The following is a 25,373-nucleotide window of genomic DNA, read 5'->3' on the forward strand; positions in this document are numbered from 1 at the left end:
TCTACACATCCTGCCATCTACAATGTTGTTCTGTTCACTATTACTCTTCTTTGACTTGATAGGTCAGTAATTACATTTTTCATTTAAAATTAGTGTGATTATGTTTTGGTGTATTTATTTTTCAAATCAAGGAATATAAAGATAATGCACAACATTTTTGTCTTTACACTGCTTTTGGAATTAATCCATTCTGCCATGTGGTTTTAAAGTATTAAATGTAATATGTGTTTTATGTTTTACAGGTCTCAGTTGTGAACAGGTATTAACACCCTACACTGATGTAGAAGTGGCTTCAGAAAGGGAAAGAGTTACTCTCTCTTGTAATTACTCTTCTGGTGTCACTCTTCAGTGGTATCGACAATATCCACAATCAGCACCACAGTTACTGGTCATGGAACATATGCTTGCAAAAACACCAGGGTTCACTCTAAATCTTGACAAAAAAGCCAAACGTATGGATCTGGAGATCTCCTTTGCTGAAGTGACAGACTCTGCTCTGTACTACTGCGCCTTGGTGCCCACAGTGACAGGAAACCCATAAACACCGTACAAAAACCTGACAGCTCACGATAAACGCTTCTTATGCATATTTTAGGGCAGGGGTAAGGCTTAGTCAAGATAATACATTCTCCTTTAAAAAACTGTGCTGGAATTCACCCTAGCATCTAACCTCAGATACAGTATGGCATTTATCCACACAATTATATTACTTGCTGCACCCTCGCCTCACTGTAAAAGTGAATAAAGGTAAAACTTGGGCAGATCTGGAGATCTCCTCTGCTGAAGGGAAAGACTCCACTCTGTATTGCTGTGTTGTAATGTCCACAGAGACACATAAGTCACTCACTCAGCAATCAGCAGAATATAGACCTGTCAGTTTGTGGTTTTACAAACATCTGCTATATTTCATTTGACCACAGCGCCATCAAATGGAGTTTCTTGAATAAATCATTTGTAAACTGCTTTCAAATCTATATGACACCTTTTTGTTTGATTCTACATAGTCAGTAGGAGGAGCTAGAGCATACAACTCAGGACAATGCACTACATGAGGATACATGTTTTTGAGGATACATGTTTTTACTTTGAATACTTCTTATCTTCTCACTGCATTTGGAATTAATTCAATTTTCCATATGGGTTTAAGAATTAAATATGTTTTATAGGTCTCAGTTCTGAACAGGTATTAACACCCTACACTGATGTAGAAGTGGCTTCAGAAAGGGACAGAGTTACTCTCTCTTGTAACTACACCTCTTCTGTTAATTATCTTCTATGGTACCGACAATATCCCAAATCAGCACCACAGTTACTGGTTATGGAGTACGCATATATTGCACCAGGGTTCACTCTAAATCATGACAAAATGCCAAATGTATGGATCTGAAGATCTCCTCTGCTGAAGTGGCAGACTCTGCTCTGTAAAACTGTGCCAGAAACACTGTAGAAAAATCTGACAACAGACAGTATACTGTCGAAAGAAATCCATAACAGAAAACATTTCACGTTAGTGTCAAGAGGAGGGGCAGTATAATCAAAGATCCACCTGAAGCTTATCAATGTTATTGTTCTGGAAGTAGTTACAGCAGTCTGTCAGAGCTCTCTGTTTGTCTGTCTGTGTCTCAATGGTCTAGCAAGATGTTGCTCTTCTCATATGTTCTCTTGTCAGCTTTTTTAGGTCATTTATTGTATGATAAAATCCTTGTCATATTTCAAATGAAATCTTAGTGAATGAAGTGAAGCACATTTTCATATACTTATTGTAGTAAAACATTGTAATTGCACATGAATCAATTGAAAATATCAGTTACAACTGCACAATTTTGTAGTTATAGAAGTTATTTGACCAACTCTTCTCGCAGGAAAATGTTTTGGGGATTCAATAACCCCTTCAATTACAGAAAAGCTTGTTCAGGAGGGAAGGAATGTCCGTCTCTCCTACAAATATAATGAATCAAAACCAGAAATCCTTCTGTACATCAAACCAGAGGGGTTAATAATTAAAGCTACTCCGCCACATCCTCATCTGACAGTTTCCATTGACAAAGTGGACAAACGTGTGGATCTGAAGATCTCCTCTGTTGAAGTGACTGTTTGTCTCAGTTCATCAAAGATGGAGTTGCTTGCTGTATTCAGTATTGTTCCTGAACATATTTGCCCAAAAACCTCAGCAGGGACCACATCAGCAGGAATTTATCCAGTTTCTTTATGAACTTGTGCCCCTTACTTTTTAGACATAAAAAAACAACAAATAAGGATGTTCATGTCTGCTGTAATTAAAGCTTATGACTCAAATGTTTCACCTGTCCTTAATTTGATTTGAGCATTGATAGATTGTCATTTTGATGTGTTTTCCTATTCTGCTACAGTTCGGCCATTTAACCACATCATATATATACAATATGCATACCATATGACATCATTGCTCTCAACATGTACCTGCTCAGTGGTTTGGTCCTCTGATGGTAAATCAATATACTGCACACTTTAGAGGAGCATACCTGAAGCCAGCTGACTGGTAATGGACCAGACAAATATAAAAAAGGCTCTTTTGGTCTGGGTCACAAGACAGGAAAAGTAATTTAAGTGTGTACATGTATAATAATGCATTATTCATTTGAGGATTTAGTGGAAAATGTTCATAAGTACATAAGTATTCAGAACCTTTGCTATGAGAATCGAAATTGAGATCAGGTGCATCATGTTTCCATTATCCTTGAGATGTTTTTACAACTTGGAGTCCACCTCTGGTAAATTCAATTGATTTGACATGATTTGGGAAGGCACACACCTGTCTATATAAGGTCCCAAAGTTGACAGTGCATGTCAGAGCAAAAACCAAGCCATGAAGTCGAAGGAATTGTCCGCAGAGCTCCGAGACAGGATTTTGTCGAGGCACAGATCTGGGGAAGGGTACTAAAACATTTCTGCAGCATTTAAGTCCCCAAGAATACAGTGGCCTCCATCATTCTTAAATGAAAGAAGTTTGGAACCACCAAGACTCTTCCTGGAGCTGGCCTCCCAGCAAAACTGAGCAATCGAGGGAGAAGGGCCTTGGTTAGGGAGGTGACATGAGTAGTGCCATAGTCTGGTTTATACACCACAAGTTAATGGGTATCTGTAGGAGGAATGTTTACGGTGGGATCAAGGAAGGTTGGATAGGAGCCAGGGGTCTTTGGGAGGTGCTGAGTAGTCACTTAACTTCCTGCCTAGTAATAAAGATGCAATGTTTAGAGAGAAGGACGTGACTCCACCCAAATTGGGGTATATATACTACCACTGGTGGAAATATGTCTTTGTCTTAAACCAAGTTTATTCCCCCATTGGGTCATACAGCAGCATAAGACAAAGACATGTTTGTAGTAGTCTCTAATAATCTCTAGTCTCTAGTGTAACTGCTGATTAACAATATTTAAAGTTTAGAAATCCGAACCAATCAGGCGTTTATGATAGTGGCCAGACGGAAGCCATTCCTCAGTAAAAGGCACATGACAGCCCGCTTGGAGTTTGCCAATAGGCACCTAACGACTCCCAGACCATGAGAAACAAAATTTGGATGAATCCAAGATTGAACTCTTTGGCCTGAATGCCAAGCGTCACGTCTGGAGGAAACCTGGTTCCATCTCTACTGTGAAGCATGTTGGTGGCAGCATCATAATGTGGGGATGTTTTTTCAGCAGCAGGGACTGGAAGATTAGTCAAGATTGAAGAAAAGATGAACAGAGCAAAGTACAGAGAGATCCTTGATGAAAACCTGCTCAGGACCTCAGACTGGGTTGAAAGTTCCCCTTCCAATCGGACAACAACCCTAAGCACACAGCCAAAACAACGCAGGAGTCTCAATGTCCTTGAGTGGCCCAGCCAAAGCCTGGACTTGAACGTGATCGAGCATCTCTAGTGAGACCTGAAAATAGATGTGCAGCGATGTTCCCATCCAAACTGACATAACTTGAGATGATCTGCAGAGAAGAATGGGAGAAACTCCCCAAATACAAGTGTGCCAAGCTTGTAGCGTCGTACCGAAGACTCGAGACTGTAATCTCTGCTAAAGGTGCTTCAACAAATTATTGAGTAAAGTGTGTGAATACTTATGTAAATGTGAATTCCTAAAACCTGTTTTTGCTTTGTCATTATGGGGTAACGTGTGTAGATTGATTAGGGGAAAAAAACGATTTGATACTTTACAAATGTATTCTAAAATGTAACAAAATGTTGAAAAAGTCAAGGTGTCTGAATACTTTCTGAATGCATTGTATCACAGCTCTTCTTTGTCTGTGCTCCTCCTATAGACTGCCCTCCACAGTTATGAAGTCCAGTGACAAGGTTTTTCTATGTATATGTAACAGGACTCTTCTTGCGCTGTGTACAATCAATCATCTACCTGATAAAAACAGCACAAAATTGCACGTCATGCAATGCACGACTCACCATCCAACTCTGCACTCACGCACTGTACAAAATATACAAACCCCCCCTCCAGACACAGTGAGTTACTAGCTAGCCTGTTAGGGCTAGGGGGCAGTATTGACACAGCTGGATAAAAAACGTACCCGATTTAATCTGGTTACTACTCCTGCCCAGTAACTAGAATATGCATATAATTATTGGCTTTGGATAGAAAACACTCCAAAGTTTCTAAAACTGTTTCAATGGTGTCTGAGTATAACAGAACTCAAATGGCAGGTCAAAACCTGAGAGATTCCTTTACAGGAAGTGGCCTGTCTGACCATTTATTGTCTTTCTTTGACATCTCATTCCATTACAAAGGATCTCTGCGGTAACGTGACACTTCCCACGGCTCCAATAGGCTCTCAGAGCCCGGGAAAAACCTGAATGTAGTCATTCCAGCCCCAGGCTGAAACACGTTATCGCCTTTCTCAAGTGGCCGATCAAGGGACTGTGGGCTTAGGCGCGTGCACTGGCCGCCCCCGTCTTTGTGTTTTTTCCTCTGTTTTCCGAAAAGGAGATTCCCGGTCGGAATATTATCGCTTTTTTACAAGATAAATTGCATAAAAATTGATTTTAAACAGCGGTTGACATGCGTCGAAGTACGGTAATGGAATATTTAGAATTTTTTTGTCACGAATTGCGCCATGCGCGAGACCCTGATTTACCATTTCGGATAGTGTCTGGGACACACGAACAAAACGCCGCTATTCGGATATAACGATGGATTATTTTGGACCAAACCAACATTTGTTATTGAAGTAGCAGTCCTGGGAGTGCATTCTGACGAAGACAACAAAAGGTAATCAAACTTTTGTAATAGTAAATCTGATTTTGGTGAAGGCTAAACTTGCAGGGTGTCTAAATAGCTAGCCCGTGATGGCTGGGCTATGTACTTAGAATATTGCAAAATGTGCTTTCACCAAAAAGCTATTTTAAAATCGGACATATCGAGTGCATAGAGGAGTTCTGTATCTATAATTCTTAAAATAATTATGCTTTTTGTGAACGTTTATCGTGAGTAATTTAGTAAATTGTTAGTAAATTCACCGGAAGTTTTTGGTGGGTATGCTAGTTCTGAACATCACATGCTAATGTAAAAAGCTGGTTTTTGATATAAATATGAACTTGATTGAACAAAACATGCATGTATTGTGTAACATAATGTCCTAGGGTTATCATCTGATGAAGATCATCAAAGGTTAGTGCTGCATTTAGCTGTGGTTTGGGTTTTTGTGACATATGCTAGCTTGAAAAATGGGTGTCTGATTATTTCTGGCTGGGTACTCTGCTGACATAATCTAATGTTTTGCTTTCGTTGTAAAGCCTTTTTGAAATCGGACAGTGTGGTTAGATTAACGAGAGTCTTATCTTTAAAATGGTGTAAAATAGTCATATTTTTTAAAAATTGAAGTAATAGCATATCTAAGGTATTTGAATAACGCGCCACAGGATTCAACTGGCTGTTGAGTAGGTGGAACGCAAGCGTCCCACCTAGCCCATAGAGGTTAAGAAGCAATGTCAAGAGGAGGAGCAACATTGTATATGCCTACTTATCATTTCAGAGTCATATCAGTGTTTTGGCTTTGCTGTTTTCTAAATTAGACATTCATGTCTGATCTGTCTGATCTGTAACATAGATCATGATTCTATTCTACTGATTTCAGCCCATGTAGGTGATACTTTAGAGGATGATATTACTCCAACCAGTCCTGAGGAGTATTATTTAGAGGGTAGCAGAGTTAAGATCTCCTGTAACTATAAAGTAATAGCAGATATTCTGCTGTGGTACAGACATTATTCTGGATCAGGTCTCCAATTCCTTTACCTCGTAACAACTATCAATAATCCATATGAATTGAGAGTTGATCCACAAGACATTCGACTGTCTGTTACACTGAACAAGGAGAGAACCTGTGTGGATCTGGAGATCTCCTAGGCTGAAGTGACAGACTCTGCTCTGTAGTACTGTGCTCTGAGGCCCACAGTGACAGGAAACCCAGACGCACTTTACAAAAACCTGACAGCTCATGATAAACTCCGCGTATGCATCTTTTAGAGCATGGGGGGCATCCTACTGTAGGTTCATGAAAATTAATTCTTCATGGGATCTCAGCATGATTCCGTGGGCCGTATTGAATTAGGTCGCTGGCCACAAACGGCCCCCGGGCTTTCTTTTGCCCAGGCCTGACGTAGATCATAGCCAGTTGATGCTGTGCTTTTCATCTGCGCTGGTGCTTACTCTACACATCCTACAATGTTATTCTGTTCACTATTACTGTTCTTTAACTTGATAGGTAAGTAATGACATTTTCATTTAAACTGAGTGTTATTATGTTAAGGTGTATTTATTACTAGAAACAAATAACATAAAGATGATGCACGACATGAGGATGCATGTTTTTTTTACATAGAAATTATAAAATTTTTACACTGCATGTGTAATTAATTCAATCTCCATATGTGTTTAAAGTATTACATATAATGTATGTTTTATGGTTTATAGGTCTTAGTTCTGAACAGGTAATAACACCCTACACTGATGTAGAAGTGGCTTCAGAAAGGGATAGAGTTACTCTCTCTTGTAACTACACCTCTGGTAACACTCTTCTATGGTATCGACAAAATCCCAAATCAGCACCACAGTTACTGGTTAAAAATCTAGAACATCTGATGTCGGGGAGATGAATGAATATGTCCTAAACACTAAACCCCTCTATTCTACCCATAACACTGACCCTAACTTGTATGTCCTAAACACTAAACCCCTCTATTCTACCCATAACCTGTACCCTAACTTGATGTCCACATAAATTACGAATGTTTAACTATTTTCTTCATTACGAAGTATAACAGGAATGAAGTACCACTGCATCAAATACCCTAGTTTCATACTCCTAATTATCCTTACACCTCTGAAGACTCTTGTCACTTCCATGAAAGTCAGAAGAACTACAGTCTTTTATCTCTGAACACTCAAAAGCAGCTTTATAAAAAGAAGAGTACAAGATATCATAAGAATTAAGTTGAAAGTATTCCCAACCCTTTAAAAAAAGAATAAGTAACAAAAAGTATAAGAAATAACGTAACAAAATAACAAAGTTAAATGAAATAAAATACAAAAAACAGCAACAATTGCACTGTATTGATTTTAAACTTTTTATCTTCGTGATGTAGTATAACATGAATGAAGTAGTAATGTTAAAAATGAATGAATGCACCAATCCTACGATTAAACAAGGATTGCATGGCACACACGTAAATAAATGTGGTTTCCCCCTGTCTTTGGCAGTAGGTGGAGATACAACATTTTCTCCAATCATCAAGACTGAAAGATTGCTACAGAGAGAGATATTCAACTCTGCCTGTTTTGTGTTAGAAACTTTGGTATACTGTTTTTATCAGCTATGATGCTGCTTTCATAATTTCTCCTCCTCACAGTCCTTGTTGGTGAGTGATGTATTTTTGGGTCAGTGGTGTATTCACAAGTACACTCTCATTAACATCTGCTAACCATGTGTATGTGACAAATAAAACTTGATTTGATTCATTTTCATCATTTTAATTCCAACTCCAGAATATAATTGATAGTTGTCAAAAAAGCTATTAAAACAGCAACACGTCTTTACTATTCTGACAGGTGGTAGTTTTGAAGATGACATTAATCTCACTAGGTCTATGGTGGGTGGTGTGACGGGTGATACCATCACACTAGCCTGCAGCTACACTGACTCTGTAAACAATCTACCGACCGCGTGGATCTGGAGATCTCCTCTGCTGAGGTAACAGACTCTGCTCTGTACTACTGTGCTCTGAGGCCCAGAGTGATAGGAAACCCAGAAACACTGTACAAAAACATGATCTGACACACATACATATACACAGTTGATTTTAATGCTATTCACAACACAATGCCTATAAACCAGCTATTTCCTGTCTGGGTAATGTACATCCCCTTTCTCTCTGCAGAAAACTCTCAGGAGCAAGCACTGCAGCAACATAATCCAGTAACCAAGACAGAGATCTGATCTGGTATTTCTATGTTCCACATGGAGAACTCTCTGATACTGGTTCTCATTCTAGCCTCAGGTAAACAATATTTAATATAGTGTTTTATATCATGTTATGATGAAAAATTATAGGCTTTTTTCTTTGTTAATATATAATTACTGTTAATACATTTCCACCCCAATTTCTACAGCACAGTCACAATTTTACTGTTCTTTCTTTACAGGACAGATTGCTGGGGATCACATTAATTCTGTAAATAATGAAGTGATCAGTACAGAGGGAGAACTTGTGACTCTGAGCTGCTCATATGATACAAGCAGTGAAAATATTTGGCTGAACTGGTACCGGCATTATCCTCACCAGGCTCCTGAGTTTCTACTGTATAAAGGTGCCAAATCACAGAGCGGGAGTGAATATATCCCTGATAAGAGATATAAATCCACAACATCCTCGACATCAACTGAACTGGTCATAACAAGCCTAACCCTGGCAGACACAGCTCTCTACTACTGTGCTCTTGACACAGTGATAAAAAGTGTATAATACACCATACAAAAACCTGCAGACCAAAATGCTTTGATGAAGTGGAAATCATGATTAAACAGCAACCACATTTGATGTCATGATGGCAGAAGTTGAGATCAGAGAACTCTGGTCACACATCGTGTTGTGTGCAATCACCAGGTGGTCTAGTGTTTATCTGTCTTCATATTCAATGCACTGTGAGAAATATGTATTCTTCACTCTTCAATCAGTAGTCTTCAATTTCACTTACCGTAGGCATGTTTTTTATATATTGGTTGGATAATCACTTGGGAATATGACAAAGTGCAAAAATATTATTATTGTTAGCCCTATTCAAAATTCACACAGGTTGGTGGTGTAGTATGAAAGTCAACCTGAAGGGGGCAACCTAACAAAGCACACACACCCCTGAATCAGAAGATGCCATACAGACAGACATATTTGTTCATTTAATTTATATACGTTATTATTATATGTTGTGAAGACATATTTCTCCTTCTTTTCAGGGTGCACAGCAGAAGAGAATGTAACACAGCCAACAGAAGATGTAATGGTCGTAAGAAGGACAACCAACAACACTCACTTGTCTATTTGTGATCAATCACCATATCTCTTCTGGTACAAACAACTAGCAAATGTCAACTCCATGCTTATGCTGAGAAAGGATGTTCACCTGCAGACACTACTACTGAGTTCAAGGTGAGATTTGATGCACTTCTGAATGTCACAGCAAAATCAGTCCCCTTGATGATCCAGAGGTTACAGCTGTCTGACTCTGCTGTGTACTACTGTGCTATGATACCCCTTGTGACAACAGGATATACTGCCCCATTACAAAAACGCTGTGCATGTGTTTGTGCGTGTGTAAAGTATTTTGCGTTGTGTGATGTTTTTTTAATGGGAGGTGTTACATAATTGAGGCGGAGGAAGATAAATGCATTTTATACTGTAGCGGACAGTGAGAAACCAGGGGAGTCATTTTGTCAGAATTATACCTCTGTTCACTTTTTTCACTGTGTCAAATAACACTTACCAGCATGTTACCAGGATACATTTTAATATATGCACTAGTGGGTGAGTTTGATACTATTCTTCATATCTAATAACATATCCCATGTAATTAACGGAGCCTGGAGTAATATTACTGTGAATGACATTTTATCAATTTTTAATACACTTTAATACAATTTTTGTTTCATACATGTTTTCCAGGTGGCAGTCATGGGAATGACATCACTCCAACAACAGAAGGTGTTTGGGTCGGAGGGTGATGTCATAAATCTGTCCTGTAATTACTCCTCTGCTAGTACTCTCCAGTGGTATCAACAGTACCCTGGATCACCTCCCATCTTCCTCCTCCTCACTGGAGTGTCCTCAAACCCCTCTGTAGTGAAAGCTAAACCTGAACGATGAGAGAACCCGTGTGGATCTGGAGATCTCCTCTGCTGAAAAGAAAGACTCTGCTCTGTACTACTGTGCCCTGGAGCCCACAATGAAACGAAACCCAGACACACTGTGACCTGGAAACACTGACATCCCCTAAGAGAAACATTTTCATTATTAGGTTACCTTCAATAGACAAATAATATACATGTAGGCTGGAAATTAACAGTGAATTATTTGTTGAAACAAATGAACAAATGAAAAAGTGACAGACCTGATGCTAAACCTGATGACCCTCGACTGTCTGTTAATCTGACAGTTCTGACAGTTATTAATCTGAATAAAGGGAGAACCCGTGTGGAACCCTTCTGTCCTAGCCGTAACCCTAGCCCTAATACTAACCCAAGATTCATGTCCACATCCCAGATAAACCCTGGCCATAACCCGAACCCGATCACTAACCCTAGTTTCATGTTCACACCCTGGATTAACACTAACCCTAGCCATAACCCTAAACCTAAATTCATGTTCAGATCAATTGTTATTTCAAACTTTTTTCTTCCTAATGCAGTATAACATGAATATAGTGGTATTGTTAAAAATAAATAAATGCTTCAATCCTAGGATGTAATTTAAACAAGGATTGCATGGCAATCAGGATCAGGATATCAATCAGGATATGTCCAGAAACTTGTCCCTCCTCGCCTTCCAGCTCAGGCTCATACAGACCGTTCATACAGACTCCTCTACTGAAGTGACAGACTCTCCTCTGTACTACTGTGACATGGAGTCTACAGTGACAGGAAACACTTCCTCATACAAAAAGCTGACAGTCTGACACAAAGATTTGGGATGTAAGAATTCTGTTAAGAATTCACTTCATCCTTATCATCATACAATATTATACAATTCTTACTATTAGGGTTTATTTGCAGATTATATATATATGGTATAGCATGGTATATACAGTATGGTGATTTTTTTTAAATAATGCATTTCCAAACCATATTATGAATCATATCATATGGTTTATTTGCAGATGATACATACGGTATTGCATTGTTGATCCATTGAAAAAACAAACAGTATCATTCTCTATCCATTTCCACATAGAAATTAAATCTAAAATGAGCTAATGAGGAGGAACTGACAGGTTGTGGTTTTACAATCTGCTATTTTCTTTGACCACATCGCCATCAAGTGGAGTCTCTAGTGCATTTGTAAACTAGTATCACAATATTCCAAATCAGCACCACAGTTACTGGTTATGGAGTACGTGGATATTACACCAGGGTTCACTCTAAATTATGGCAAAAAAGCCAAATATGTGCATCTGGAGATCTCCTCTGTTGATGTGACAGACTCTGCTCTGTACTACTGTGCCATGGAGCCCACACAGTCTGACACAAAGACGTGGGAAGAAGGCTTTTTCTTTGGAATGATCTCCATCTTCATTAACAGTGACACAATATTCTACTATTCTTAGAGAAGGTTTATTTGCAGATGGTATATATAGTATAGCATGGTATGGTATTATCTATTGAAAAAACAAACAAACAACAACAACAGCAAAAACAAGATATTTTCAGATAGAAATTAAGTCTAAAATAATCAGAGGAGGAGGCCAATAGGAACTGAAAACCCTTAACCACCAACCACAGAAGAAGAGTTACATATCCAGTTATCAGAGGAGGGGCCTCATAGTCAAACACTGGTATAGACTGGGTATACCTGCAACCATGAGGATGTCTCTGTAGAGGAACTACTCAGCTCTCTCACTGTCGTATCTCTCAGTTGGTTTATCTAGTCTGTGTCAGGATGTCACTCATATTACTGTTTCTCCTCTCTGCGTTTGTAGGTGAGTGCTGAATTGTCAGCTTAAACCAAATAACATTTTGAAAACAGTGTCATTGCTTTTTTCAGTTATTGATTGCATTAAACACTAAGATGCATTTCACTGGAAACGTTCAGTTCTTTCTCTTGTCATACTTTATGGGCACCTAACCCATGTACTTTTTCTCATTTGGAATAAACAGTAACACAATGACAATACTTATATTATTGCAGATGATAGTATGGAGCAGGAAACAATAACTCCAGTGAAGCCTGAAGTCAATGCCCTTCAAGGAACAGACATCACTCTCTCCTGCAACTACAAGGGCGATGTTAACAATCTACAGTGGTACCGACATTACCCCGGATCCAGACCAGAATGTCTTCTTTGGATCCTACAAAGCAGCATGTCTGTACAGAATACATCCATTACAACTCCATGACACACTGGTAGACTGAATGAAGAGAAGACCCGTGTTGACTTGATGATCTCATCTGTTGAATTGGAAGACTCTGCTCTATATCACTGCGCCTTGCAGCCCACAGTGACAGGAAACCCAGACACACTGTACAAAAACTTGTCAACATATACTGTAGAAAGAAACCCATAACAGAAAACATTTAATGTTGGTGTCAAGAGGAGGGGGTGTATAATCAAAGATCCACATGTAGTTTATGGGATGTTATTGTTCAGGAAGTATCTAATTAGTCAGGTCTCTCACTGCTGTCTGTCAGGTTCTCAAAGGTCTGGCAAGATGTTTTTCTTCTCATTTGTTCTCTTTTCCGCTTTTTTAGGTGAGTTATTATGTGGATTGAAATCTTTTAATTTAATCTTACAGTGAACGAACAGCACAAAAACATAGTAATTGCACATTCATAGTGTTTAAATGTTATTTACAACTGCACAGTTGTACAGTTACAGAAGTTATTTGACCAAATCTTTTTGCAGGAAACAGTTTTGGGGATTCAATAAACCCTGTGACTACAGAAGAGCTTGTTCAGGAGGGAAGGAATGTCCATCTCTCCTGCAAATATGATGGCACTGTCTACACTCTACAGTGGTACAGCCAATATCCCAGATCCAAACCAGAATTCCTCCTGTACATCACACCAGAGGGGTTAATAATTACAGCTACTCCCCCACCTCCACGTCTGACAGTTTCCCTTGACAAAGTGGACAAACGTGTGAATCTGAAGATCTCTTCTGCTGATGTGACAGACTCTGCTCTGTACTTCTGTGCCATGAAGACCACAGTGACAGGAAACTCTGACAAACTGTACAAAAACATGTAAGGAACCAAGGGAGGAAACAGACATCCTGTATGACATACATAAGTAACATACCTACTGTTTTTTCAATATTCGCCTATAACGGCACACCCAAATCTAACTGCCTGTAGCTCAGGACCTGAAGGAAGGATATGCATATTATTGATACCATTTCAAAGGAAACACTTCAAAGATTGTGGAAATGTGAAATTAATGTAGGAGAACATAACACATTATATCTGGTAAAAGCTAATACAAACTGAAAAAACTTTTTTTTTGTTCCATCACCTTTGAAATTAACGAGAAAGGCCATAATAAACTCAGCAAAAAAAGAAATGTCCTCTCCCTGTCAACTGCATTTATTTTCAGCAAAATTAACATGTGTAAATATTTGTATGAACATAACAAGATTCAACAACTGAGACATAAACTGAACAAGTTCCACAGATATGTGACTAACAGAAATTGAATAATGGGTCCCTGAACAAGGGGGGTCAAAATCAAAAGTAGCAGTCAGTATCTGGTGTGGACACCAGCTGCATTAAGTACTGCAGTGCATCTCCTCCTCATGGACTGCACCAGATTTGCCAGTTCTTGCTGTGAGATGTTACCCCACTCTTCCACCAAGGCACTTGCAAGTTCCCGGTCATTTCTGGGGGGAATGGCCGTAGCCCTCACCTTACGATCCAACAGGTCCCAGACGTGCTCAATGGGAATGATATCCGGGCTCTTCGCTGGCCATTGCAGAACACTGACATTCCTGTCTTGCAGGAAATCACGCACAGAATGAGCAGTATGGCGGAGGATGGATGTCTTCCCTGTAAAGCACAGCATTGAGATTCTTAGCAATGACAACAAGCTCATTCCGATGATGCTGTGACACACCACCCCAGGACCCTCCACCTCCAAATCGATCCCGCTCCAGAGTACAGGCCTCGGTGTAACGCTCATTCCTCCGACGATAAATTCAAATCCGACCATCACCCCTGGTGAGACAAAACCGCAACTCGTCAGTGAAGATCACTTTTTGCCAGTCCTGTCTGGTCCAGCAACGGTGGGTTTGTGCCCATAGGCGACGTTGTAGTCGGTGATATCTGGTGAGGACCTGCCTTACAACAGGCCTACAAGCCCTCAGTCTAGCCTCTCTCAGCCTGTTGTGGATAGTCTGAGCACTGATGGAGGGATTGTGCGTTCCTGGTGTAACTCGGGCAGTTGTTGTTGCCATCCTGTACCTGTCCCGCAGGTGTGATGTTCGGATGTACCGATCCTGTGCAGGTGTTGTTGCACGTGATCTGCCACTGCGAGGACGATCAGCTGTCCATCCTGTCTCCCTGTAGCACTGTCTTAGGCATCTCACAGTACGGACATTGCAATTTATTGCCCTGCAGTCCTCATACCTCCTTGCAGCATGCCTAAGGCAGGTTCACGTAGATGAGCAGGGACCCTGGGCATCTTTCTTTTGGTGTTTTTCAAAGTCAGTAGAAAGGCCTCTTAGTGTCCTAAGTTTTCATAACTGTGACCTTAATTGCTTATCGTCTGTAAGCTCTTAGTGTCTTAACGACCGTTCCACAGGTGCATGTTCATTAATTGTTTATTGTTCATTGAACAAGCATGGGAAACAGTGTTCAAACCCTTTACAATGAAGATCTGTGAAGTTATTTGGATTTTTACTAATTAACTTTGAAAGACAGGGTCCTGAAAAAGGGACATTTATTTTTTGCTGAGTTTAAAATATACAGGAGGTGTTCAGGTGCAATTTAGATTTTGGCCACTAGATGGCAGAAGTAAGTATGCAATGTTTCAGATTGATCCAGTGAAGCATTGCAATTCTGCACCATATTTTAAAAAATATATTTTTATAAGTCTGCCCAAATGTGCCGAATTGGTCAGTTGATACATTTTCAAGTACATAACTATAGACAACATACAAAGATGATATGGTAATACAAAATGTAAGTTTTTCACTATCCCAGGAATGTCCCTCCAGTGGTGTGGCTGCTGTGCTTTGGCAAAGTGGGTGGGGTTATATCCTACCTGTTTGGCCCTGTCTGGGGGTTTCATCGGATGGGGCCACAGTGTCTCCTGACCCCTCCTGTCTCAGCCTCCAGTATTTATGCTGCAGTAGTTTATGTGTCGGGGGGCTAGGGTCAGTCTGTCACATCTGGAGTATTTCTCTTGTCTTTTCCGGTGTCCTGTGTGAATTTAAATATGCTCTCTCTAATTCTCTCTTTCTCTCTTTCTTTCTCTCTCTCGGAGGACCTGAGCCCTAGGACCATGCCTCAGGACTACCTGGCTTGATGACTCCTTGCTGTCCCCAGTTCACCTGGCCGTGCTGCTGCTCCAGTTTCAACTGTTCTGCCTGCAGCTATGGAACCCTGACCTGTTCACCGGACATGCTACCTGTCCCAGACCTGCTGTCCCAGACCTGCTGGAACCCTGACCTGTTCACCGGACGTGCTACCTGTCCCAGACCTGCTTTTTTCAATTCTCTAGAGACAGCAGGAGCGGTAGAGATACTCTCAAAGATCGGCTATGAAAAAGCCAACTGACACTTACTCTTGTGTTACTGACTTGTTGCACCCGAGACAACTACTATGATTATTATTATTTTACCATGCTGGTCATTTATGAACATTTGAACATCTTGGCCTTGTTCTGTTATAATCTCCACCCAGCACAGCCAGAAGAGGACTGGCCACCCCTCATAGCCTGGTTCCTCTCTAGGTTTCTTCCTAGGTTTTGGCCTTTCTAGGGAGTTTTTCCTAGCCACTGTGCTTCTACACCTGCATTGCTTGCTGTTTGGGGTTTTAGGCTGGGTTTCTGTACAGCACTTTGAGATATCAGCTGATGTAAGAAGGGCTATATAAATACATTTGATTTGATTTGATGTCATACATGATGGATCATTAGCTTATACACTAACTTTCACACATCTAGATGGCCGGGCGGGGTGGGTGTGGAGCCAGAGACAGCAGGAGTTCAAACTGTTCCTCCATTTAATATAACAATTGATTTTACCAAGACACAGAACAAAGGCCAGAGTTCCTCCTGTACATATAAGGTACAGAGTTTATAAAGAAAACAGATCCTCTGAACACTCAAATATCTGTCAAACTCAATGAAGAGAAAAACCGTTTGGATCTGGAGATCTCCTCTGCTGAAGTGACAGACTCTGCTCTGTACTACTGCGCTGTGAGGCCCACAGTGAAACCTACAAACACTGTAGAAAAACCTCAGCAGAGACCAAGTCAGCAGGGATTTATCCAGTTTCTGCTTGATATGGTGTCTAACCCTTAGCTTTTAGACATCAAAACACTAATAAATGTCTCCTGTATGTTAATTTGTCCTGTAAATAAAGCTTATGACTCCAACGTTTGCACCTGTCCTTAAAATGATTTGAGCATTTATAGATTGTGTCAATTTGATGTGTATTCCTATTCTGTTAGTCAGACCTTTTAATCCCATCATATACATCAGTGGAGGCTGCTGAGGGGAGGAAGGCTCATAATAATGGCTGGAATGGAGTGAGTAGAATGATATCAAACATGGTTTCCGTGTGGTTGATACTTTTCCATTGACTCCATTCCAGCCATTACTATGAGCCGTCCTCCCCTCAGCAGCCTCCAGTGATATTCATACAATATGCATGGTTTACATGACATCATTGTTCTCAACATGGACCTGCTCAGTGGTTTGGTCCTCTGGTTGTAAATCCATGTACTGCTCTCTTTAGAGGAGCATACCTGAAGCCAACTGACTGGTAACAGACAAGACAAACATCTAAGGATCTTACACTGTTTTGGTCTGGGTCACGAGATACGAAAAATAATTCAACTTCACATATCGTCATGTTGTAATATTTCATTGTTCATGTGACGATTTAGTGTCCTTATAAATTGAAATGTGCACAGCATACAATACAATGCAATTGACAATGAGTTATTTGTGCAAAAATAGACAATAGAATGATAATAGACCTTGTCATTCTCTGAACTTCCTCAACATTTAAATATGGTAAGCAAGTGTAAGTAGCAAGTTAAAAAAAAAACACACAAACAGCCGTTTCTGCAGCTCCTGGCTGATCTTCAGGTGAGGTACCTTCATATCCTACATGTGCCTCCCATTACACCTTCTGAAGGACAGACTAATCTGGCCCAAGTTAGCCAGGTGGCTCGTCGACTGAGATGTTCTCTCTGCCTCCTGATCAGTTATATGACAGATCTTCTTTGTCTGTGCTCCTCCTAAAGACTGCCCTCCACAGTTATGAATAACTGTCCAGTGACAAAGTTTTTCTATGTATAATAATGATACAATAGTTCCATCTAGTGTTCAACATTCTGCCCAACAAGGTGAAACCTTGACATTGCTTATATTTTCAAGGGCAAATTACTAGTGAGAGTCAATAGGTGTCAGTGGAGTCTCATAGTTTGCTTATTTTCCTTTAAGAGAGAGTTATCTGTTTTGTCGCATGGGCTGCATCTCATTCCACCACGTCAGCCTATGGCAGTCTTCTGCATCTGCGGTGGAAGGTGGCCGAGCCACAGCCGTGTTTGTCAGACCATGAGACATCCTGAAAATCTGTCTTTTCCATAAAACGTCTGTAGTGTCTGAACGGTTTGACCTAGAAAACTGATATGACCACTCTTTAGAAAGATGAGAGTCTCATGAAATACGATGGTGGTCTCTCCTCTGGTCTCTCCACTGTTTAGGCTACAAACTAATGTGACCCAATTGTTTAAAGGGACAATTCTTACAAACAAGATGGAAAGTTTAAGGGGTTAAATATGTGTGAAACATTTTTTACATACAGTACCAGTAAAAAGTTTGGACACACCTACTCATTCTGGATGAATGTTTAGGTGTTTTCAAACTTTTGACTAGTACTGTAAATATTTCCTGAGCTTTCTTGTATCTCCTAGAAATAAGACAGACACGTCAAAATCTTATTCCTTAAGATACATTTTTTTAAATGTTATTTTTTGCCATTCATGAATGTGTTATGAATGCGTTTCAACGGGAATTGGTAGTAAAGGCCAAATTCTATATTTTATCAAAATCAAATAGTTAAATGATCCATGGAATGATCAATGATCCATTTAAGATGGAATGACCATCTTAAAATAACCCTCCTCCCTCCCCAAACTCCAAAATAATATTGAATAAACAATTAGCTCCTCCCTTAATGCCGAGTCCCGCAATTATGAGACTTCTCAGCTAGAGTGGATGGAACATAAAGTCTATAACAGTCTACTCTTCCTCGATACATGAATCATAATGGAACATTGGCTTAAGAATACTTTACTTATCCTGACTGCATGCTATTTTGGTACTGTATCGTGCTTCTCCTTCCTATTCTCTTTGTCTGAACTTGAGCTAATAAGTTAATATACAATTATTGATGAATTATTATTTTAACAACTTTTTCAGATTGCAGAGGTGAAGAGGCTGTTGACCAGCAGAGTGGACAGGTTACTGCCCTTGAAGGAGGACTGGTAACACTCAGCTGTAACTACACTACCAGTAGTCCATCTCCTGATCTCTTCTGGTACATCCAGTTAACTAGTAACTCTCCTCAGTATGTCCTGAGAAGAGATCGTTATTCAGAAGGGAGCAATAGTGATGAGTTCAAGAAGAGGTTTGATTCCAGGCTGAATTTCACATCTAGCTCTGTCCCCTTGACGATCCAGAGGTTGCAGCTGTCTGACTCTGCTGTGTACTACTGTGCTCTGAAGCCCACTGTGACGACAAGTGATTCAGTCACTGTACAACAACACAGGGTACAGGGTTGTTCAGACAATGTCACAAGCTTTATGAAATTTATCGACCTTTGAAAAGATTGTGGAGTGCCGGAAATATATATTTTTTTCAAACCCAAATCATGTTTGACGATACACAGAAAGAGGAGGAGATAAGGATTTCATCATCTCATCATTGCCTAGTTACATCAGAGTGGTATTACTCTTCTCCCACTGATCTCACAGTAGCAGACATGGGACCCTGGCTGAGGAATTTACTGATTCTTGCTGCATTTTGTTATGGTATTATAATGTTATTTTGTTAATATTATTATTATCTTATTTGTTTATGTCCTTTTCTCCAATCCCTTTCTTTTTTCAAACATATTTTTCAGTTTTATACTACTATAAATGTTTATGCATTTCAATTCCCTCTATCATGTTGCTTACCTCCTCTTTCCCCTAATACAAATATGTGTCCTTTTCCAGAATGCAGAGGAGAAGACTCATTCAGCCACCAGGAGATGTGATTGCTACTGAGGGAGGACAGGTCACACTGGACTGTCAATTTGATGCAGTTAATACTAATGATCTCTACCTGTTCTGGTACAAGCATGAAGTAAATGACTTTCTAAAGTTCATGCTGGGACGTTTTTCTTTTGGAAGTACAAATGCCACTGGATATGGAGAGAGATTTGATGCCCATCTAGATAAAGACTCAAAATCAGTCCCCTTGACGATCCAGAGGTTGCAGCTGTCTGACTCTGCTGTGTACTACTGTGCTCTGAGGTCCACTGTGACAACAGGATATACCACCCCCCTACAAAAACTATAGGTTTCACATGTGTACATTGAAACATACAGTACCACTGAAAAGTTGGGACAAAATAACAACATGTATTTCAATATACTTTGTGTACAGTAGCCGACCTGAATTAGATACTCTGTGGGCTACATGAGTGTTTGAACATGAATTATAATATCATATCTGTAGGTTTTAACAACAACAAAATATATCTTTATTATACTCACTTCATGGAACATTTGTGTAATTGACAATTGCTTTAGGCTACTTTTCATTTCATGAGAGCAAAACGTAAGCTTTCACTTTGGCTAATGTACTGCAAAGAGTGCTTACAACTAATATTAGCGAGGTAATATTTACCCATACATTTCCATTCAATCTTTCCTCTCTCTGAGCAGACTCCTCCTTCATGTCTGTCAGTTGATGGTGATATACAGGCTGAGATGGACATGGAAGAGAGAGAGAGGATCTCTACCTCTTACTGTAACTCACAGTCACTCTCAGTGTGTTCTGTATAACCATGGTACTCTGTCTGATCATCTGGCTGGTTCTTGATGTATTCTGCTTCGGTATGATGGAACCTTTTCCCTCATTGTTTCTATCTAATTATTTTATATTTATTTGTTATTATCACTCACTTCATCTTTTTTTTATCTTCCAGAGTGCACAGGAGACCATGTCCAACAGCAACCAGGAGGTGTGATTGCTACAGAAGGAGGATTGGTAACACTGAGTTGTCAATATAACACCACTAGTGCTAATAATGTTGCATATCTCTACTGGTACAAACAAGAAGCAAATTCTTTCCCTAAACATATGCTGAACCGTTATTCTATTGGATCTGGAGACAATGCTGCAGGGTTCAAGGAGAGATTCAATGCAAGTCTAAATGCCAAGACACAATCAGTCCCCTTGATGATCCAGAGGGTGCATCTGTCTGACTCTGCTGTGTACTACTGTGCTCTGAAGCCCACTGTGACAACAGGGTATACAGCTCCCTTACAAAAACACTGTCTGTACAGTACTTTGTGTTGTGTGCCTTTTTTTAAGGGAATGTGTTACATAATTGAGGCAGAGGAAAGGAAATGCCTTTTATAGGTGACAGTCAGAAACCAGGGGAGTCAATCTGTCATAACTCTACTTGTGTTCACTCTTTTCACTGTGTTAAATAACACGTACCAGCATGTCACTGGGATCAATTTTAGCATACGCACTAGTGGGTGAGATTGATGCTATTCTTCATATCCAATCACATATCAAATGTAATTACTGGAGACTTGAGTAATATTACTGTGAAGGATATTTTGTCCATTATAAATACACTGAATAATGAATTGAATTTTGTAACAATTTCCTAAAACTAATTCCTGTTTCCATAACTGTTTTCCAGGTGGCAGTCATGGGAATGACATTACTCCAACATCAGATAAGGTGTTTGGGTTGGAGGGAGATGTCATAAATCTGTCCTGTAACTACTCCTCTGCTAGTACTCTCCAGTGGTATCAACAGTACCCTGGATCATCTCCCATCTTCCTCCTCCTCACTGGAGTGACTTCAAACCCCTCTGTAGTGAAAGCTATACCTGAAGACCCTCGACTGTCTGTTGGACTGAAAGATGAGAACCCGTGTGGCCATGGAGAGCTCCTCTGATGAAGTGTTAGACTCTACTCGGTACTACTGTGCCCTGGAGCCCACAATGAAAGAAACAAATGAAAAAGTGACAGAAACTAATTCGGTTGTCTGAATATATTGCAGATTTATACAGTAGATTCTAGATATAAAGATGAAAACAAATAGACCTGTGAATGAATGAATTGCCTCGTGGTGAATACAGTAGATTAATTATCTTACAGATATGCCCTTCAATCAATGTTTTCCTGTTTGACATCACAGTAGACAGATCAGGTCCTTCTGCCAACTCTGTGCCATAAAATCATGAAAATAAATGGAGATAAATAACACAGTTTTATCCAATATCCAATTAAAAGGGGGAGACTAAGGTAATCATATTTCAGTTCAGCCCTGCATTTTGAGGATGTGACAGTGGCATCAAGCAGCAGCAAGAAGTCTGCTGTTACTTCTGCTCATCTGTCTGTGCTGTGTTATAATTTTAACTTCCAGTTTCAGCCACAATGTAAATCCCTACATATATTTGGCTTTTAGTAGTTGCATGTAAGTAATCTACTATTATTGGTGTTATGTTTAATCTAAACTAAGTGTTGATGTGTTGAAAATAGATCTATAACAGAGTAATAACAGAAGAATAACATATTTTGCATCTCTTGCAGGTGACAGTAATGGCCAGAACATTGAGCCAATCAGAGAGGAGGTGAATGCTCCTGCAGGTAGCAATATTACACTTTCATGCACCTACTCATCTGCAGTCTCTCTTCAATGGTATCTCCAGGACCCTGGATCACCTCCTCAGTATATCCTGCTTATCCTGCATGGTGTTGGGTCTCCATCACGGGCTCCAGGTCTGGATCCTAGACAGTCAGTCAAACTAAATGATGAGAAGAACCGTGTGGATCTGGAGATCTCCTCTGCTAAAGAGAAAGACTCTACGATGTACTACTGTGCACTGAAGCCCACAGTGAAAGGAGACCTACAAACGCTGTACAAAAACCTAATCTGACACATTCTATACGCACATGACATGACCTACAGGAGATGGTACCTACGTTTTAGGACACTGAGAAACACTGTACAAAAACCATACGACATGCTGCACGGTACTGCTGTGTTGTGACATCCACAGTAACGCATAACTTGAGCTCAATTGTATGGATTTACAAGCATCTGCAATAACGTGGATTCTCTGGTGAATAAATGGAATGTATATGAAACATCTCTGATTCTAAATTGTCAGTAGGAGGAGCTAGAGTATAAATCTCAGGATTAGATTGTCACGGCTGTCTGAAGGAGCGGACCAAGATGTAGCGCTGGTGTAGTTCCACATTTTATTAAATTCGTGAAACTTTGCAAAACATAAATAACTGAATTACAAAACAACAAAACCGTGACGCAGAGAGAGAAACAAACACTACTCAAAATATAATCACCCACAAAACCCAGGAAGAAAAACCCCTACTGAATATGATCTCCAATCAGAGGCAACGAGGACCAGCTGCCTCCAATTGGAGATCAACCCAAAAAAACAACAACATAGAAATAGAAAAACTAGAACTAAAACATAGAAATAGATAACATAGAAAACACAAAACACCCCCTGTCTCGCCCTGACATACTCTACTATAGAAAATGACATCTTACAAGGGTCAGGACGTGACATAGAGTATGAATCCTCAACATTAAACATGATACTACCATGAAGATCATAGCCAGTTGATGCTGTGCTTTTCATCAGCAGCTGGTGCTTATTCTACACATCCTTCCATCTACAATGTTGTTCTGTTCACTTTTACTCTTCTTTGATAAAAAAAGGTTTTAAACATTTATTTAATTAGGCAAGTCAGTTAAGAACACATTCTTAGTACAATGACAGCCTACGGGGAACAGTGGGTTAAGTTTATTCAAGGTCAAGTGTCATTTGAAAATAGCACTTCCTAGAAGAAATGTAATTGAGTGGTTATCTTTCACTTGTATTGAAGATGACACAGAGTATGTAATAATGTCCCATGAATTGAAAATGTTTATCTAAACTTGTATCAGCTCCCCAATTCCTCCTCTACACTACAGTCACCTCAAAGCCCTCTGTAGTTAAAGCTGATCCTCCATACCCTCGACTGTCTGTTTGTTGCGCGGAGTGGAACCGGGGAACCCAAGATCAGACTCAGATGAGGAGACTGGGATGAAGTAACCAAGGTATTTATTGAAACACAGGGGGAGATGGAGTGCAGGTTAGGGGAAGATTGGGCGGGTTGCTGGAAACCTGGTCCGGAGGCTGAGGCTGGAGCAAGAGGGGTTGAGACATGGTACGCAGGTCCGGAGGGGAATCCAAGGGAGTAGTAGAGTGGGGACTCCAGGACAGAGTAGCAGGATGACGAGACGTGGAACTGGAGACTGGGACCAGAGTCAGAGCGGACAGAACTGTAGTGGAGAGGAAAACAGCGTCAGGCAAGGAGAACAGGCACAACAGGATAACAGGATCTGAATAGAAACAAACTAGAACCGTAGACTGACTGAGCAGAGATTACGATATGGAATAGGTTTCAGCTGGTAGGGATCTGCTCTGACTCCAGCACACCTGTCTCCACCCACACAATCACACACACACAGAGAGAGAGGGAAAGGGAGAGACTTCGGGGGAGTGACGGCAGGTCAAGGAGACACAGGATGAGCAGTAGAGGGTGTTGCAGCAGCAGATGTGACACTGTTAATCTGAATAAAGAGAGAACCTGTGTGGATCTGGAGATCTCCTCTGCTGAAGTAACAATGTAGTACAGTGCTACAGTAAAACTTTGCAGATTAAGTTGGGTTGGAGTATTCAGCTTCTGTTGAGCTATTAGTCAGTTGACTTCCAACCATGTTGTTAATTTGTTCAATTATTATGTTCTCAACAATAGGTAAGTTATATATCACTTCCAAAGTAACGTCTTATTATCTCTTTTGAAAATTACAACAATGCATTTTGATTTCATAAAAAAAATTACTCAATGTTCATCTCTTCGCATTTGCAGGAGGCAGTTATGAGCAGACTATCGAGCCAAACCAACATGAAGTGTATGCAGAAGTGGGTAGTAATGTTCTTCTTTCCTGCAACTACTCCTCAGCAGACAATCTACTATGGTATAAACAGTCTCCAGGATCAGCTCCCCAATACCTTCTGCTCATCCCGCACTACACTGGGACTGGACAGAGAGCTGATTCTCTTGACTCTCGCATCTCTGGTAAACTGAACAAAGAGAAGACTCGTGTGGATCTAGATATCACCTCTGCTGAAGTGACAGACTCTGCTCTGTACTACTGTGCTCTGAGGCCCACAGTGACAGGAAACCCAGAAACACTGTACAAAAACCTAACATCGTCTAAGAGAGTATTTCTACATTTCTAGACACGGGAGACCGGTTTAATTTCATAGCTGTGATGTCTTCACTATTATTCTACAATGTAGAAAATAGTAAAAATAAAAATCCTTCAATGAGTAGGTGTGTCCAAACTTTTGACTGGTACTTGCTTAATTCATTTTAATAATATTATGGTGTTTCTATTCCATGAAAAACGAAACCCTCAGGCTTTCCGGTAGGATGGAATGGAAAATATGGCACTGTACAGCTGCATTTTGAAAGAGTATTTTTTTATCATTATTTTATTAACAAAATGTGTTTATTTGTTTATTAGGCTACAGTGCAATCTACAATACATACTGTAGTAAACATGGGAGAGTGCCTAATTCCTTACATAAG

At 40.1% G+C, this 25,373-nt stretch overlaps 1 long non-coding RNA gene, 1 pseudogene and 1 gene segment (V, D, J or C); all 3 read left to right on the top strand.

The window, feature by feature from the left end:
* Nucleotides 1–3,110: 3,110 nt before the first annotated feature.
* On the top strand, nt 3,111–16,832 carry LOC106569106 (T cell receptor alpha chain MC.7.G5-like; annotated as a pseudogene).
* LOC106569060 (uncharacterized) lies at nt 12,082–13,396 on the top strand. Its single transcript, XR_001320436.2, has 3 exons — nt 12,082–12,223; nt 12,433–12,993; nt 13,148–13,396. It is a non-coding gene; the product is annotated as an uncharacterized lncRNA (long non-coding RNA).
* Nucleotides 16,833–24,305: 7,473 nt separating the features above from the next.
* LOC106569117 (T cell receptor alpha variable 3-like) lies at nt 24,306–25,021 on the top strand. The segment is given in 2 exon segments: nt 24,306–24,533; nt 24,648–25,021. Coding segments are annotated over 2 exon segments (414 nt in total).
* Nucleotides 25,022–25,373: the final 352 nt, after the last annotated feature.

Source organism: Salmo salar, chromosome ssa14 (assembly GCF_905237065.1).
Source record: "Salmo salar chromosome ssa14, Ssal_v3.1, whole genome shotgun sequence".
In the NCBI taxonomy this organism is placed as follows: domain Eukaryota; kingdom Metazoa; phylum Chordata; class Actinopteri; order Salmoniformes; family Salmonidae; genus Salmo; species Salmo salar.